The 19,086-nt window shown below is 36.7% G+C and overlaps 1 protein-coding gene across 1 annotated transcript in view; it reads right to left on the reverse strand.

Annotated features, from left to right (window-relative positions):
* Nucleotides 1–19,086, reverse strand: part of LOC108978652 (protein crumbs) — a gene marked incomplete in the record, with an annotated part of 54,763 nt that overhangs the window by 34,538 nt on the left and 1,139 nt on the right. The window contains 1 exon segment of the mRNA XM_018949029.1: nt 18,662–19,086. Within this exon segment, the coding sequence (XP_018804574.1) occupies nt 18,662–19,010 (349 nt within the window).

Genomic DNA, 19,086 nt, shown 5'->3' on the forward strand with positions numbered 1-19,086 from the left:
ATATCTCCTCAAATGAGCACATTTTCCATGTAAGCACTCGATTCCGCTCTTTCTGCTTGTATGGCAGTTGTATGCTATATACTATATAGTAGTCTGATTTCGACATCTGTGAAACGGTTCTTGGAGAGAAAAAAATTGACAAAATTTCGTCAATTTAGCACCACCCTAATATGCATAGTAGCATCGTTCAAAATATATTAGTATGCATTTATAACTCATAACTTGTGCTGGGAAAGTCAACAGCCTAATGCCCATTCTTCCCTTTCTTCGTCAACAGTTTTTTGTAACATAGCTGTGAGCTTAATCTCAATGCTTCTAATAATTTGTGGAAGCCGCATTGTTCTTCGTTGATTTGCTGTTTGATCTAAAAATGTTTTAATGTAATTAGTTGCAGCTAATTTAAATTTTCGAAAGTGCGAAAGTTGGAGGAGTAATAAATTGTGGCTTAACATGTGGTTTTACGAGGGTAGCTACAAAWGTTGATTTGCCAAAGAAATGACGAGTATAAGTACTAAATATTTTTATTAAATATAATATAATTTTAAGATTGCAWATATGCTACAATGAATGGGTTGAGAGGTACCCCTGGTGGCTAATAAATCTCTATGAAACAAATATTTATTCAAAGTGAAGCTTTGAAATTGTCTACGAGAGACCAACACTGTCGCGGAAAAACGTTTCTGTAATCTATTCAGTTTTTAGTCCTCATTGCTGATGGTTAATACAAATAACTTGGAGGCCCAAAAATTATATTCATTACTTTTTATTATATTTTTTTAAGAAAGAAAGATAGACCTTCTTTGGGTTGGAAGAGCGGCTTATTTGGTATCTCGAATTAAGGATTAATATTATGAGAACAAAACAAAAAAAAAAAAACAAGTTTAGACAATTATAGGGCTATAGGAAAAGCAACGAATTGTAATCGCACTTTTAAGCGGTTCATAATGATTTTATTGTAAGATGACCACTGACCTATTTTWTAATTCCAGAAACAAAAAATATCTTTTTAAGAACAAATTTTATGAAACTAATAGTCGTCGGTTTCAATTTTTCATATTTAAACTGAAATCCGAAGATTCATTCGTTTCGAGAGATATTGGAACACTTTTTGGAGCATATGTCGATGAAAGAACATCTGTCTAGTTCCTGGTTTATTTCATATATCATATTCGTTTAGTTCTGTGAGTATGTGACGACATATATTCAAGATCAAACATACTTAGAACTTGTCCACTTAGATTTCGTTGCAAACAGAATCAATAAATATTTTTAAGAAATCCGATTTTTCGGTTTCGAATATTAAAAAGTCACATATAGTCAAATCTGGCGATTAACCTAGAGATCATATACAGATCTCAAATAGAAAAGCGATGATCGGTTAAGTATTTGATACAATTTTAAACATCATATAAGTTGGAATATTATTGAAAGTGATATGCAAGACCGCRGAAATTCCTAGAGCCATATCTTTTYATAAGCCTTTGCTAATCCATAAATATGAACAGCARTATATGAACTTAAATATATCGTTTTTAATGGCCCTCCCCTCTTCTGATATGTTCTTGGCTTCGTTTTTCTAGCGAACCTCATTTTCATATATGTACCTCAGAGCTATTATATCAGTTAACACAATTTTCAATGAGGCAACTTTAGAGTGCCCATTATACCCAGCGCCTTTGGCAACCCTTGTATTCGCCATACCTACTTAATTGCGGGTTAATGCATTGCAACTAATTTCAGAGAAAAGTTCAATTGGGTTCARTGATTGTACTACATGATATATTACGTACATACGTTGGTTAATTAATAAAATCGTTTTCTCCTCACTCTATTAATCTTAAACCCGTTTTCGGTTTTAATCCGAAATATGTTAACGTCAATAAATTGTGGCAATGTATCAACTTTGTACTCTAGAGGTGTTACAAAACGGTTGTTAAATAAGTATGTTTCAGAAAAATAGAAAGGTAGTGCAAAGTTTTAGCATGAACTTTTTATAACACACCATATCACCAACAGACCGGGATGGGCCCTTTTTTTATTCTTGATCAATAAGTTTCCCTATATGTCGGCGATTAGAACATAACACTGACATAAATGAAATATAACAGAATATCCAAATAGAGTTAGAATAACGATTATATGTTTTTAATTAGTTACATGCACACTATCCTGTATCAGGAACTGATAACAGCTATTAAGAAACAAAGTAGTAGGAAACCTGGATTAGCAAATTTAAAATTGCCGATGCACGTTTTTAATACTTTATATTTGAATTATGGAAATCTACATATCCATCCGCTGCTTGTCTCTTAACAGCACTAACTGAATCTGAATGAACCCGCTCCAAAGCGTTAAGAAACGCAAGAATTATTTACCTTTGAAATTTTTTTCACCGTTCACTGATTTTGGCTGAACACAGAAATAGCACACTTCCGAATGATTTATAAGAACGAATTTAAACAAAGTTACTATATTCTCATTACCACGTTAACAATTTGTTCTATAGCCACGATTTTTCAAGACTGCTTGACATCTGCGACTTAAGCTCTGCAACAGTTTCTGGCATCTACTTCGTGAAATGGTATGCCATGCCTCCTAAATTCCAGCCCAAAGATCATCCAAGTTTTTGAGTTTTTTTTGTTTTCCYTCCGGATCGTGGCGCATCTTCGAYCAMCTCTACASCAGAACKAAAACGTTGAAMSCATCGTKGTGCGGTGGAAATGGAAACTGTATCGGGTCCATAAAKTAGCTCCATTTGGAAGTAGCTTATGTGGAGGAGACTTTCGGATTTAATTTTTTATTTTTATCTGTAGAATTGACTATGTAATATTATTATATACTACAAGTACATTTACACGATTTGGGATGGATTATTCTCGTTAATAATGGCCAACTGAATTTAAAATTTTATACTTAAGTTATTTTTGTGGTTTTTTTTAAGTGTAAAGCTTCCGCCCCACATACTCGTCTTAACTACCTTTGAGAAGTTTTTGAAAAGTTTCGTACACCTCTGTTCGCCGAAAGCTTTATCAACCGAAATTAAYCTAACACAAAGTGCCATAATTCAAGCCTCCATAAATCAAAAACTTAAACGACGGCATTATTTGTATAGTGAACTGTCGATACTAAAGTATTGTGCCATTCAAAAATGAAATCATTGTGAAGTAACCACCTTTTACTTTAACAGTATGTTCATTCAAGTAGATGTTAATGTTTATTTTTGGCAATATGAACTATAAAAACTTATATAACGCCTTTGTAACTGTGCTTTAAAAATTTGCATAATTTGTGTTGGAATCTTAAAACATCAACWGCAGTTTGTAAAAGTAAGCCAAGCGATTTAAGCCAGTGCAAATAATACGATTGTGTAGAAAAAGCAAACTAAGCAGATATATGAACACAAATAAGATGATAAAATAAAGCAAAATTAGAAAAAAAATTAAATAAATTAAAATACAATATAACTACAAAAAACGTTAATGAAAATGAAAAGTCTATAAAAAAATATAATAATAATAATGTAAAACATGAAAGAAGCTAACTTCTGTTGCACCAAAACTATATACCCTTCACAAGTGCATTTTTTATATACTAAAAGGTATGAGCAAAAAATAGTAAGACATTGTCATAATATTAAAATTCTGAATTTTTTCTTCAAAAACTATGTCGTACTCCTCAAAGTAATCATCCTTAATCAGAATACACTTCTGTCAATGTGTTTTCAAATCCTCGAAGCAGTGCTAAAGTCAATTTCCGGAACAGTAATGCCTTCAATTGACTCCAAACGGCCCATACTTCTCACGATAGTCGGCCGAGATTCCAGACTCGTGGCCAGTAATAATACGTTTCATGACATCCATATAATCGGAAATCGTGCTTTTACTTCTCTTAGACCCAAATGATCTTTCAAAAAGGCACACATTTTTATATTTAATAGTTGAGTTGATCATCTGTTGCTGATGAAGGCAGTCCTGGGCGTGGTCAAAAACATTTGCTCATGAAAAACACTTGTCACCGAAAGTCTTTTCTACATGTAACAATTCTGAATGTTTCGGTATCAGAAATTTGATTCCGCACACATAATTTAATGGAACTTATTTGTTGACTAATTTTATTTATCGTAAAGATTGCCGAATGAATTTAAGGTATTTCAGAAAGATAAGCGTATATTAAGCACTTGTGATTATTTTGATGTGACATCTGGCACAGATTTCACTGACAGTCATACTAAATTTAAAATTAACATGTAAGGAAGGGCTAAGTTCGGGTGTCACCGAACATTTTATACTCTCGAATGACAAGTTTCATCAAGAGATCTCAATTTTTACTCAAGTTACAGCTTGCACGGATGGATAGACGGATTTCAACTCTACTCGTCACCCTGATCACTTTGGAATATGTAACCATATATCTAACGATATATACCGTTATTAGCAACTTTATTGCGAGAGTATAAAAATGATGCCCTCTGAATTAGATGAAAATATCTGATAAATTTACCGATATTTTCGGTGAAAAATTAGGTTAGATTAGGTAGTCACTGAGTTCTTCGCGATCGATATCAGGGACCTTGAAAAGTTATAGTCCGATCACGACAATTTTCCACAAGGGATACCTCAACTCAAATACCGTATTTGTGTAAAGCTTTATTTCGCTTTCATCATTGGTTCCTAATGTATATATTATATTCCATCAGATGGAATCCAAAATAGCGTTATATTGGAAGAAAGCGTGTTTGTCAACCGATTTAATTCATATTTCGTACATGTCATCAGGCTGTTAAGAAATTATTATATACCGAAGCCACACCCACTTTTCCAAAAAAATTACGTCCAACTATGCCACTCCCTAATACGATCCTTTGTGCCAAATTTCACTTTAGTACCTTTATTTATGGCTTAGTTATGACACTTTATAGGCTTTCGGTTTCGCCATTTTGTGGGCATGGCAGTGGGCCGATTTTGCCCATCTTCGAACTTAACCTTCTTATGGATCCAAAAAATATCTCAATTTTAACTCAAGTCAGACGGACGGAAGGACAGACAGACATCCGGATTTCAATTCTACTCGTCACCCTGATCGCTTTGGTATATATAACCCTATATCTGACTCTTTTAGTTTTAGGACTTACAAACAACCGTTATGTGAACAAAACTATAATACTCTCNCCTGTTTAGGGTATAAGAAACTCTAAGTTTTATAGGCATATACATATGTATGTACGTATGTATGCTTACAAATTTGTACATTTTGTTGAATATGTAGTGATTTAGTTTGCTTCATGTTCAGTGAACAATAATACGAGTATGTATGGGTTTCATTGTGCCAAATTAATGGTTTGATGAGTTGAWAGTATTTGCGATTTCAATTAACTTTGTAAGTAAATATATATGTACTTATATACATATTAGCGCACATAATTACTTACATACGGATATATTTATATACCTATGTATCAGTCGAAATTTGTTGCTTGCAATGCAATTGCAATCCGCCGAATAAAAAAATTCGACATGCAATGCCTGTGAATATCTGATTAGAAAGTRGCGCTTGTTGCAACTGACGATTGCGCATTGTGGCACGCAACACAATTTATTGTTGCTCATTCAATATACACACTTTWAAACATACATATATATTTTTTTTTAATWWAAAACWTTATTATTGCCAAATTGAGTCKTAATTAATGTCTCAATTAAGTACATATCACACTGAGAATAACGGATTTTTCAGTTCGTAGAACTGACTATGAAAGCTCAGAGAGTCTGTAACGACTTCGTTTTCCAAAAAACTTATTTGAGTAGTTCTCACTCATACATTCCTTTACATTCTTAATCGTATAAAAGAATGTTTGGCCAAAGTCTCTTTCAGGATACAGTAGTGATTCCGTAGAGGATTGACCGCTTACCTCAACATTTTGGTTCTAACATGACGTTACGTTCATCAATKCAGACAATGCATTTGAGCTCCGTTTCGAAATACTACATTTTTTTTCTCTCTTAAATGCGGAAAGTTATTGAGTTTGCTTGGAAAACTCCGTGGAGTTCATAAAGCGACGTTCTGTGAGCTTCCCCAGTTAAGGATTTCGAATCAGTTTGTTAGCAATCGCAAACTATGGAACGTGTTATTTAATACGTGYCTTTCTAGCAGCCAAAATCGTGCGRCTGAAGCTTAAAAGTCCATACTGCATCTCAGTAATAATTATTTACCTGAATTTTTTGGGTAAAGTCGTTGCTAAGACCAAAATTATTAGCTGCGTTTCAAATCTTACACAACCAAGCAGGTTTTAATTAGAGACGTAATTTTTAAAAGATCGCAGATTTTTAAAAGATCCATATATTAAGGATTCAGCAAGGTGATCCAAGTGGAGGTGCTTTTTTCAATAGCCTTTTTACAGTATGACAGATCACTCGCGAGTCCTTGGCAAGCTGTCATCCTATTTTGTTCAATAYTGTTTGGAATTTGTCCTGAAAAACGTTTACAAATCGGCCTAAAAGCGTACATCACCCATCTTGGGACCCAGCAGTCATTACTGAATAACATTCGACCGAATAGTCCAAGTCCAGTACGCAGTGAAAAAAATATTGCTGTCTTAGCTGTACACGAAGACTGTGGAAGACATCAATCAATGAATTTATTGATAATTGTACGTTTTGGGCCCGTCGATTACCTACCAAGATCGTGTGATATCACACCTTTATAYTTTTTGCTGTGGATATACTATACATATTTAAAGTCTCAAGTCTGTGCGAACAATACTGCTTCRATCCAGGCCTAGGAGGAAAACATCACGCATGACATTCGCCAGTTACCAGTCGAAATGCTAGAGTCTATTTAGCCGTGTCTGTCTTCATATATGCGAAGTTGTTCCCAGTCTTTGAAATATTGATCCTAAATTGCTAATTTCTTGGAATCACCGATATCGGATWACTTTGGCATGTATCTGCCATCCAAACCGGCCGATCAAAACTTTTTTATGTGAYAAGGTACTTTCACAAGACTAGTCTTGGATTATTACCTTAGGCATCGCTATAATCTCCGAACAAATTGTTCAGATCGGAGTAAAACATCCAGACATACATATGTACATGTGTTCAAAACTATCTTTACAATCTCTTCCAAAATGATGAAGAATATTGACTTTAGAAATTATAAAAGTTTTACCCTAGCTGACAGAAGCAGAATTCGGTGACGAATCTATATTCCAAAGACTGTTGTATATCATTGAAAGTAATTTTAAATATCAGACCTTTTACCAGACCTCTGAAGCCTTAAGCTTTGTAATAAGACTCCATAAAGATTGGTGTATATGAAATAACAACCCTTTAGCACCAGATTTCATTATTCCCGAGGTACTGTTACTTTTTGTAAAAGCTCTAATAGAATAATTTGGAACTAGGATGACTTTGAAACTTCTAACAAAGAGGTTCGAGTGCTTTTGAGGTTAAAAAAAGTTACAATACATGACATCGCAAATACTGTTTACGGAGCCCCTAAATCGTTACTTCCGAAGTCAGAGAGCGCCTCATTTTTCAAAACAGCGACACCACGAAAAAATAAACCAACTGCAAATGCTTGGTGCATACCCACGTGCATATCTCGTTTATGAGCAACAATATTTGCTCCAAATTTCGTATGCGTCTGCACAATCCGCTGCAAGCAGTCGACACGAATCTGTCATATTTAAGTTTTTGTTTTCATTTTATCATTGACTTTTTTGTTGTTGCTGTTGTTGATCACGCTAAGTTATGCGGGCGCAGCATTTGTGCCATTTGATTCATCGGCTCTTTCGTTCAGACAACCGCTAWAAGCTCATAGCCATGCGTATGGAATGTGCAAGAGCGGCGCGACGGTGTTCGGGTCGTATGACGCGACAAAGAGCGGCTTTTGTTTATGCTACGCGTTCAAAACCTGTTTTTATCATTTTGTTTTCGGCAATTCGYTGCTTCGCGGTCCCAAAACGAAGTACATAACATACATACATATATATATATAWGTATATGTGWCTTCCCAAAGGTTGGCGAGCTGTAAGGCGAACTAACGATCAGGTAACAACTAGGTACAATGTCTGATATTTACATACAAACACTGGATATATGTAGTATGTATGTTTGTAATTGCTTAGCATTTTCAGGAAATGAATCAGCGGTAGACCTATGCATCTACAACAACAATTTTAAGGTACCGAAGCGCAGAAAACGCGTTTACAACTGGAAAAAACAACAAACAGCGTAATGAAAACAATGTGGAAACCTTGGTTCAGCGCCCTTTATAGCGCAGCTCTATCCACCATATGCGTTCGCGTTTATTGACACAGCTTGTACCTGATTGCATACATACGTACATATGTTTGGGATATACATATATATACCTGTGTTACATGAGAAAATATTACGCTCTTTAGAAGCCACTTATTAGAAAATTAGATTTAGTCAAGCAGCAGACACGCTTCATTTGTCTATCATGTATGGTTTTTCGAGGGTGTGTCAGAATACATGCATATGTGGGTTACAAATAATCTCAAACTTTTTGAATTTGATCTCACGGCATATTTTTGAGATTCTTTATAGAATGTGTGGAAGTTATRTACCCTTTATGACATATTTTTTTATTATTGCAATTCCATATGCCTATTCCTTAAGCGATTTTATTCAATTTTAGGAATTTTGTTGGATGTATAATGTTTTAAAAAAAATTGACAGGTGGTCACCGCACCACCGAAAGAAAGTTAAAAATATCAACCGAATCTATTTTCCCAATATTGGACCCTACTAATATGGTGATAGCACTTTCATTCTATTTTCTGCTTTTAAAATTCATCACTACTTCTTAATCAGTCTAATTTATCGACGAATTCCTTGATATTGTAAATATTGTATGTTCATCTCCAAAACTTCTATGGAAATAACAACATTCGATGTTGTGTATCAGAACTGAATCCCAGCGAACTAAATTGATAGTTGATTCCTTGTTCATAAGTAAAAAGTCACAGTTCCAGCATTGATTAATATATTCTATATTTCTGACTCAGACCCCACAGGCTAAAACTTCAATTTCCTTTATTATACTAAAGGGTGATCCACTTCGAAGTTTCCTAGTTTATTTTTTAAGAAAAAACACAGAAACTTCAAAATGTTCTAAAGAATATTCATTGGCATTTATTTTTTGATGACTACGTCGTAGATGGTCCATCCGTTGAGTCCAATTTTTGATAACTCGTTTTAGACYGGTAACTGTGATGTTTTGCCCTAAGACCTGAATCGAAACGGGATTCTCCGCACAGACTTTAGACTTTACATATCCTCACAGAAGAAAGTCTAACGGTGTGATATTATTCGATTTCGATTTCCAATCCAGCGGTGCAAAACATGAAATTATCTGCTGTTATGTTCTCACAGTCATCATTTTTGAARAATAATGAACTGATGATTCCTTTCGCCTAAAACCACACCAATACGTTGTTTTTGCTGGATTAAAAAGGCAGCTCTTGAATTTCTTCAGGATTTTCKTCATCATAAATGCGGCAATCGATGTCGCTTGAGTAGATTTAGCGGTTTCAGTTGTTGCATAAGGTGTACACGACTCACGCGTGATCTGTMAAAAAMGGGCWAATGAAAAAAATGCYTATAAATGGATCRTCCRTTGTGATCAMAWTTGCATAATTGTTCCTCATATCCAGAGACATCACTATTTGTGGAGCTCTCCTTTGGGTTTGTTTGACTGGGTGGTGTTCGTTAACAATTCATAAAGAGTACTCTAGATAATGCCAAAGGGTTATGCTCTCGATATCGCCGACTTATTTTACTGGTCCATGCTAATACTTTTGCCATTCACATATTCTCTTCAAGAATTATCTTCTTCAATAGCACTTTTTATTGCAATATTATGGTTATTAGAATATAACTTTCTTAGCCGAGGTAGGTATACATATAGCTAATTCAAATTATAGATGACTTTCCGAGTCAAGAGTCTTTAGCAAATTTCATTATTTTCAAGTACATTAAAAGAACTTAAAAAACATCACAATAAGATCACACATGAGAGGTCAACTGAAACCCTTCTCAGAAAAGAGATTAATAGATTCCACAGAGTTTTTATAAGTGAACAAGTGAACACAACTTTTAATTATTCTTTGATGGATTTTGGAGTATCAAAACTGCCATTGAAAACTAATYTTCAGTGTCGGTTTTGGCTCGGTTGGGGCCGGCGCTAAGTGCCAAAAAGGACCAAAASGYGCTGGAGGTTATCCTTCACATCCATCCCATACAAATACAAATGAGGTATGAGGCAATGGTATTGGAGCCAGGCTAGGCGTCTCTACGGACTTAGTATCATACTTGATCGTGTGAATGAACTCTGGTTAAGCTGGCAATATAACCAAGAAAAAGAGACCCACAAGGAGCTAAACACAAAGTTTTCATTACTCAGGAGAGAAGATTTGACCAATGGTTCTGTCATTGACAGTTTCAGCAGTGAAATCTACATATTCACTGATGGATCAAAGGAAAAATAGGAACAGGAGCGTGCATCTTCTTTACTAATACGTACACAGAATGCAGATTCAAACTAAATGAATACAATTCAGTCTTTCAGGCTGAAATTGTTGGCATAACAGAAGATGCCAAGTGCGTTTTTGTTCAAACCAGCAAGTCCATAAACATTCTAGTGGATAGCCAAGCGGCAATTAAGGTCATCCGTAGCGGAAATACTAAGTCTTATAAGTGGATGCGGAGTAATGCAAAGATTGCGCGAAAGATGCAAAAATGGATKWACATTATCTATGCGAATACCCAGCCTTCAGCCGGATGAGAAGGGCCATATTATACGGCTAATAATACTCCAACCTAAGAGACATTGRGCAGCAGGGGTGGAAAAGTTTTTACTAAATCCACTAAGCTGCTTGATAAAACTATAACTTGGTTATCACCYAGGAGCTCWATGGACGTAATAATGCTTTAAGTGAGGTCATCAGCGATTCGGTCGACGTAAACGCTCTGCAGAGTCGGTTMTTCAAACGACCATGGATCGCTCCAATGGATAACTCWAGTGCATAATACGCATCCTCCGAGACATCGTACAGTGCGCACCGAAGGCGCTACGACTGCTGTGGAGCAGAGTATCAATGAATACYCGAATGTGTTCAACCGTCATCGCGTCCATCCACTTTATGGAAGTCTTGATTGGATCAACTCCTGTAAGAATTGGTGCCGAGCGACCATCAAACGCGTCGCACGTTCGGTGAATGGCCTCAAAACGAGATTGCCCACGGAATTAATAACTCAAAACCACGCTTAAAGTCTGGGAATAACACTTAGCAGAACTTTAGAAGTACCGCTATCCACATTCCAGTGAGGAAGTACTTTCATTCCTCGGATGGCTTCTAATAAGATGCCTCATATATATATAAGTCTCAAGATCATAAATCTGAACAAGATGTTCCATAATTTATTACTGTATTACTATTTATTATTTATTAGCTTGTAGTGAATATAATGTTCTAAGAAGTCTTTAATTAAGCTCACAATAAACTATCAAGTATCTACAAAATTCCCGAGATAACAATACCGAACATTCATCAGTAAATATGCATGTTGGTAAGTAAGTGCATGAAATGGATAATAAATCATATTGTACAATAGAAACTGAAGCTGTTCAAAGTACTTGCATACATATCTACAAATATACATAGGTATAACCATTAGCAGCATACTATATGGTTAAACACGGTGTTCGTAACTATGTACATGGTTATCTACAAAGGCTTCTAATGAATTTTAAGTGAAAACCGGTCTAAACAAGCATTATCGCTGATCGTATGACGCATTGCCGACAAATGAAGGAAGTGCAAACAGACGCATACACACACAAACATCTGATTTCAATATATAACAACAAAAATAACATTTGAAAAAAAAAATATTTCTATAAATATGAGTGTGCTGTTGCTTTTATGGCTGCTGTCAGCCCGCGCTATGTGAATACGCCCATAAATTCTACGCCAAGCGAACTGAATGCCGAAACCAAACCCGTAAGCTAACAATAGCAGTCAGAAATAGCCTTTTATATTTACATAAAATACATAATATGGTATATGTACATATATGTAGCCATGTTTACRTACATACCTAGATATTGTCCAGCACTTTAGCAAGCTCGAAACCTCCCGCTTAAGAGTTAATGCGCGCAGCTTTWACGTTCTTTGGTATTTTCACGCTGCATTTGTTAATTTTACTACAACAGCTGTGATTTTTACAACAACATATTACACTATTTTTGTCAAATCGTGAACAACAAACAAATAAGTTAAAAGAAAACTGTYAATACACCCCCTAGATGTATCTCCATAACATATGGCTCCSTGTAGGAAAACTTTKKCATAAAAATTGTCTCTTAGCATCTGTTACATCTTTTACTGATATATAGTCTGTATCTGTATCTGTCTGAATTTTAAGAAAATCCGAAGATTAAGCTGGCACTAGCTCTTAAGGATATCGATGTGATACAAGCTAGTGATAAAAAAGMAATMCCYCCCTCTTTATTTGCGAAGAACTCGGACAGCCACTTTTGATAAGCCTCTTTTGACTTCAACTTTACACCAACAAGGGCGTTCGCCATKGACTKAAAAAGATGTTAATCACTTGGCGCTATGTCCGCGCTATATGGTGGATGCGATAAAACCTCCCATCCGAGCTKGCGTAGCTTCYKRCGAGACATCACCGAAGTGTGTGGTCTGGCGTTGYCCTRGTGGAATACTACACYCTTCCTGTTGGCCAATTGTGGACGCTGCTGCTCGATCGCCTGCTTCTAGCGGTCCAGATGTTCGCAGCAGATGATAGAATTAGGCGTGGGTGCAGCCCCTAATGGATGCTTCCCTTCCAAACCCACCAAACACACAGCAAAACCTTCCTGTCCGTCAATCCCGACTTGGCCACTGTTTGGGACGATTCACCGGCCTTCGAGCACGACCGTGTTAACTTGATATTGTTTTATGTGATAAATTTTTTGTCGCYACTCACAATCCACTTCAAAAATGGGCCGAGTTCGTTCAGTTTCAGCAGCATATCGCTGGCTTTGATTCGGTCCAGAAGCTTTTTTTGCGTTAAATGATCAAGCTTTTTTGTGTATCCGGCCTTCTGCAGATGGTTTAAAATGGTTTGGTGACTCCCATCTTCTGGGCGATGTCACGAGATGCCACATGCCGGTCTTACTCGATGCCTTCCATGATTTGATCGATATCCGATCGGTCTTCCGCCGTCATAATGTAATTTTCACCCGCTCTGAATCGTCGAAACCAATCCTCCGTAGTTCGAAGTGATAGAATACCATCCCCCAGAACCCCATTAATCTCACGGAATGTTTGAAAAAAATAGCGCGAATTTCGGCGTTTTTCTAAATGTTGAATGCAATATCCAAACTAATCATGCATAGCGTCGCTTGGTAGGTTATGTCAAGACCTTTCAAAGATGTATAGTATTGTCAGATACGAGCTCTGTAGCGCTTTATACATAGCCACGCAATTCAAAAGAMAAAAAGACGGAACGGAGATATTTGRCAATCTAATACAATAGTCAACGAAGGTTCTTGGTCTCTGTTTTGGTTTTCTTATGATAGCTTTGAAACAAGAATTCTGAACAGTAAACATATCTGAATATTTCCGCTTAGGCTATTGAAATTTATAGCCACACTTTAAGCCAAGAAAAGAAGCTTCTAACTTAAAATCAACAACAAGGTATTAATATAGATTCGCACAGATTTTCCAATAGGGTAAACGTACGAACACAGACAATCACGTGCACTTAGCTTGGTAGCGGTCACAATTAACTCACATATAGCGTTTCATAGCATCACAGTCACATGTCATCGTTCGGAAAAGGCCGTCATAGCAGCCATGTGACATCAATAGCAATGAAATGTAGTAAAGTGTAAAAATTTAATTGAAGAGAAGCGAAACAAACGAATTGACGAGCAAGAAATCGATATACGTTTGTAAAATGTAAAATGAAATACATATGTGAGCTGCGTAAATGATAAGGCCGTCATTAGCCGCAAATATGTACCGTTAACTAATTTTGTTGACGTAACGGGCASAGTCGCGTTTTTTTTCGAATAAACAATTGAGTTATGAAATTTATGATGCACTGAGTTCGTCTCACTAGCTCAAATAGAAGATGCAATAATGCGATTGGAGGCAGGTATTACAAAGTTTTCACATCTTTTTCTTTTTTGGCACCTTCGTTTAGCATATTTGATCCAATCTCGGTAMATGTGATTTAAWAGTTGTTAWTTAYCTGCTARGRCTSTCGATTATAGCTCAAAACTAAACSTCATTTTCGGTGATCACTTGTKCATTGTTGCTAAATTTCTTTCCAGCARRCMTTYYYYTKRRGKYYKRMYTTTTTTTGAGGCTTTTTGTTTTTCTTCATTTTGTCGGCGATCCTTCAAACGGTCCAAAAACGCTATGCAGTTAATAGTAGTTGTCCTGATTGGTTCTACCTCTTTCAAGTTAGTCAATAAAAATTGTTCCGTGCGCATCCGTTATCTTGTCAGCCGACTATTATTTTTTTCCACGGTTTGGCTCGTCTTCGACGAGTGCAGTCCWCTCGGATGACTGTCGATTGGACTTYCGACCATGTTTCATCTATTTTCACATATCTTATAAGCTTGAATACCTCCAAATACTGCTCCGGATCATCAACTCGTGGCTGTTTTTGGCACAGCGCGRTACCCACTTTGCACAGAGCTTCCTCATATCGCAAATATTCGTGAATGATRTGATGTACACGTTCAGCTGATATCTTTAGCGCGCCTGCTATCTCGACCGACTTCACTTTACGGGAATCTAAAATTATTTTGTAGCCTTTTTTTGATGTCTTCGTTGGTGACAGCCTCCTTAGAGCGTCCACTGTCTCCATCGTTCTTGGTGCACATTTCACTTAGTTCAAATTTAGCAAAYCACTTTTCAACAGTTCCTTTGGAGCAGAGCCCAAATAGTATTGATCAATCCCAACCATGGCTTCAACAGTATTTTTCTCCCCAAAAAGCAGTGATTTTTTAACACACGAAACTCCTTTTGATCAATTTTTTGTAAACTAACTAACGCTAAACTTCACTCAAAGTGCTATATCTCGTACACTAATAGTTTGACAATTACCAAATTTGGAAATGTATCTTGTAAAAGTAAGGGGTGATTAAAAATCATATCATATCAACAATTAATAGTACCATCTTTGTATCAGCCTACGAACTTTTCAGCTCACCAGCTAACAATTCTGCTACACGCTCTATAGCTTATGGATAGACCTGTAACTATGGTACAAATAAGATTTCGAGAATATAGTAAGTTAAGCGTGAACTTATCCTAACTTATACTGTCAACCCYCTTAGGTTCTTGGACCTTCTATTAGTTGCAAATATGTACTGTTAGTAGTGCTTTTCTCACAAAATAATTAATCAACTGAAGGCCTTAGCTTTATTCTACCATMTTTTCCAACCAAGATTGGCGAAAACCAGAAATACTATTGTGGGCATAAATGGCTAAGCGCAACGGAAAGTATCTGTTGTAAACTGAATTTGCCATAAAAAGTTGCATTCAGTGAAAATCTCCTTTCAGCATCAACATCAAAAACAATCGAAGAATGGCTGAAAATAGATGTACATATCTACAATTGGCAGTAAATATAGATAGTAATAACAACTCAACAAGTGAAAGGCTCCTCKCTCATTATCACAAGTGGAAATGAGCAATTTCCACAACTTGGCTACTTGACATACTTGGATGCTTTAATTAAAACAACTTTTTCTTCAGCAACAATAAGTGCTAAGCAGAAGGAGCATATACATACATACATAGGTATGTAACAGCGTCTGCTCATCGATCTTCTTCCTCACTTGCTGCCGATCGTGCAAAAACAAAGCAGAAAAAAATAAAACCAGCCAATCGAAAGAAATTCCTACTCGTCGTACAGACCATTTGGTAATACAACACTTTCACTTCGACAGCAGCGATGAACGTTCCACTTCTAGACACGATCTCACGTCAAGTCGAGTCTAGCATGCGAATGCTTGTAATTGAACACATACACCTACATACATATTTTTGTAAATATATACATTATTATGCGCATACATATATACATACATACATAAAGATTTATGTACCTGCGATCGTAAGGCAAATAAATAAACAAATCAGAAGCAAAGGATGWAGCGAAATCAACAATATGCAATGACGTCTGGTTGGGCGAAAAATTCTGCACATAGCAAGTGTAAGTGGATATCTCAAACAGCGGTTAGTCGGCGCAATTGAACACCTCAGTTTAGCGTATTGTTCGAAGAAATAAGAGAAGTGGTTGAAAAGGTAATCTAAATGGGTATGATAACGAACTCGTACTATATGGAAGCCATTTTAGCTGTGTTCTTTCATGCATTTTATCACTAAATGTTAAATTTTGAGTTCGATACTTATATCGATCTTAACATCGGTAACCCAATTTTACATCTTAAATTAAAAGCCCCAAAACCCAAATACGTTGGAGATGATATAAAACTTCTGGTGCCTGCAATGAAGGAGGAGAACGGTACTTGCCTACATTTTGTTAGTTCATATCTCAATAAGGGGACTGAAAAACGTTAGGCTTATCGAAGACACTGTACTCTCAAAGACATTTATCAGCGCGGACACACACCATAAATAGAATGCCCACAAAACTAAARGATGTAATAATGAGCAGATGTTACAAAAATTTTKAAACTTCCAACTTCTATGCTTATTAGTCCTTATAATATACATATATATATACTTTATATAGTCGCGAAGATCTGGTGTAAAATAACTAATCTCTGGAATATAATGTTTTGGACATCACATTACATTGTGTTTTATCTATCAACGTAGACACTGTGTTAATTGTTAAGGACATTCTGTCTTTTGAATGGAAYTTTTTTAAGAATGCAACAAGATTAGTTAATTTCTTATGTGCCGCAATTCGAGAAGAAGTGCTAAGGCTTTGCTTATGGGAAGACAACCATGAGCGAGGCTAATCTCACTGGAATATGTAGGACTTGAGTTTAATCCAAGTCCTAAACCTACATCAAAAACGGTTTTTTTAAATGCGATCGTCCTATGTAAAGTAATTGGCAATCTTTAAGTCTACTGTACTAACCAAATTTGACTGTGCCCAAAAAATACGGTGATATTGTATTTATTTTGAAAATTCTTTATTTATTCTTCCAAATCAATTTCATTCCCTTCAAAGTAGTCCCCTCCCGATGCAATGCACTTATGCCAACGGATTTTCCAATCTTCGAAACACTGGTTGTAGTGTCACTTTCCGGGATGGCCTTCAGTTCCGTCTTCGCTGCGGCTTGAATATAGTTTGATGTGACTGACAGTACTAGCAACCTAAAAAAATAAATAATTCTCYAAATCCTTCGACGCGCGCAGTTTAAATTCAAAYGTCACCTTATTTTTTGTGCACTTTTTTTCGCATATTTTTTTTTAGCGTTTTTTCCAATTCTCAAAGCAATTAAGAAAGTAATATTTTTGTAATTTTGCCAAAATCTTGGCATAGCGTTGTCTTTTCAAGGGCCTCTTTAGTTTTGGAAATACAAAATTAAAGGGGGTAAGTCTGTGGAAAAATGGTGGCTACAAGGGCAGAGACGTTATAATGGTGCGAAAGCCAATTTTGTTCTTCCATAAATTCGGGCATTTCTGACAAATTAATTCGCGCAAATTGCTTATATGTAACTTGTAATGATATTAATATCATTGACCTCAACAATCGCGCAGTTAGTTCTGCTTTCTTTAGAATGGATAAGGAAGCGAGTCAAATGGGTCTGGTAGTTAACGAGGGCAAGTCGGCATATATCTGCTGGCATCAAAGAAACAGTCGTCGAAATCGCGATTTGGCTTCCACGTTACTGGTGACACTCATTACTTCGAAGTCGTRGATAATTTCGTTTATCTTGGAACCAGCTTTAACACCAACAACAATGTTAGCCTCAAAACCGAACCCAGAATAACACTTGCCAACTGGTGCTACTTCTTACTGCGTAGAAAATTAAGAAGTAAAGTTCTCTCTCGACGAAGAATGAACAAACTCTAGAGTCGACGTTACGGGTGTTCGAGAGAAAGGTTTTACGGAAGAGTTATGTTTTTTGAGTATTAACCACAACGAATATCGCATACGATGAAACGATAAGCTTAACCAGTTATACGACGACATTGAATTCAGCGAATTAAAAGACAGCGGCTACGCTGGCTAGGTTATGTCGTCGATATGAGTGAAAATACTCCAGCTCTAAAAGTATTCGACGCAGTACCAGCCGGAAGAAGTAGAGGAAGAGGAAAATAACACCTTGCTACTACACTTGGCGGATTTCACCCATTATTCACAAGGCAGAAGAGTGCCAAAAGAAACCGCAGGTAAATGATTAATATGGCTCGAATAAAGCCTACCGTAGAACCATGAAGAAATTTTTGGTATTCAAAAAGGTTTCATGGAAATTAGATTTAATCATACACACATTGGTGAAAATTGATATTTTCGCCGAAATTTGTTTTTGCGAAAGCTTGAACGAACAGCGGCTCAAGTGTTACACTAAATGCCTCAAATTGCGTAACCCATAAGCGCCTCAAACACTGCATCAATCAGAAACTTACCGTGTGTAAAACATAGCAGCAACGCGAGCAACAGGCAACGGGGCGTGAAGGATGGYGTCAGGCGGTATGCGGATTCCGTGCGCGGCGTTTGCGCTTTTGCAGCCGCTGCGCAAGTGTAGTTCCGTTGCGCGCTGCTGCTACCACAAGCGCGCTGTGTCGCATATTTTGCGCAACCTTGTTGCTGGACGCTTGCCCTTTGCCCTCTTCGCGTTGCCGTTGCCGTTGCCATTGTTGTGTTGGTTTTTGTTGTTGTCGACATAGTGTGACCGCTGCTGCTGTCTACGGCGCTGCTGCACGCAGCGGTATGCATTCCAATTACTGCAATTGTATTGCACGCTTTGAAGCGCATGCTGCGCTTTGTTGTTATTGTTGTTAAATTTTGCAACTGTTTCACGTTTACTATTACTACGTTGATAACGGTGTAG

The sequence above is a fragment of the Bactrocera latifrons genome, unplaced genomic scaffold (assembly GCF_001853355.1).
Source record: "Bactrocera latifrons isolate USDA-ARS-PBARC rearing strain unplaced genomic scaffold, ASM185335v1 scaffold_125, whole genome shotgun sequence".
Taxonomy (NCBI): domain Eukaryota; kingdom Metazoa; phylum Arthropoda; class Insecta; order Diptera; family Tephritidae; genus Bactrocera; species Bactrocera latifrons.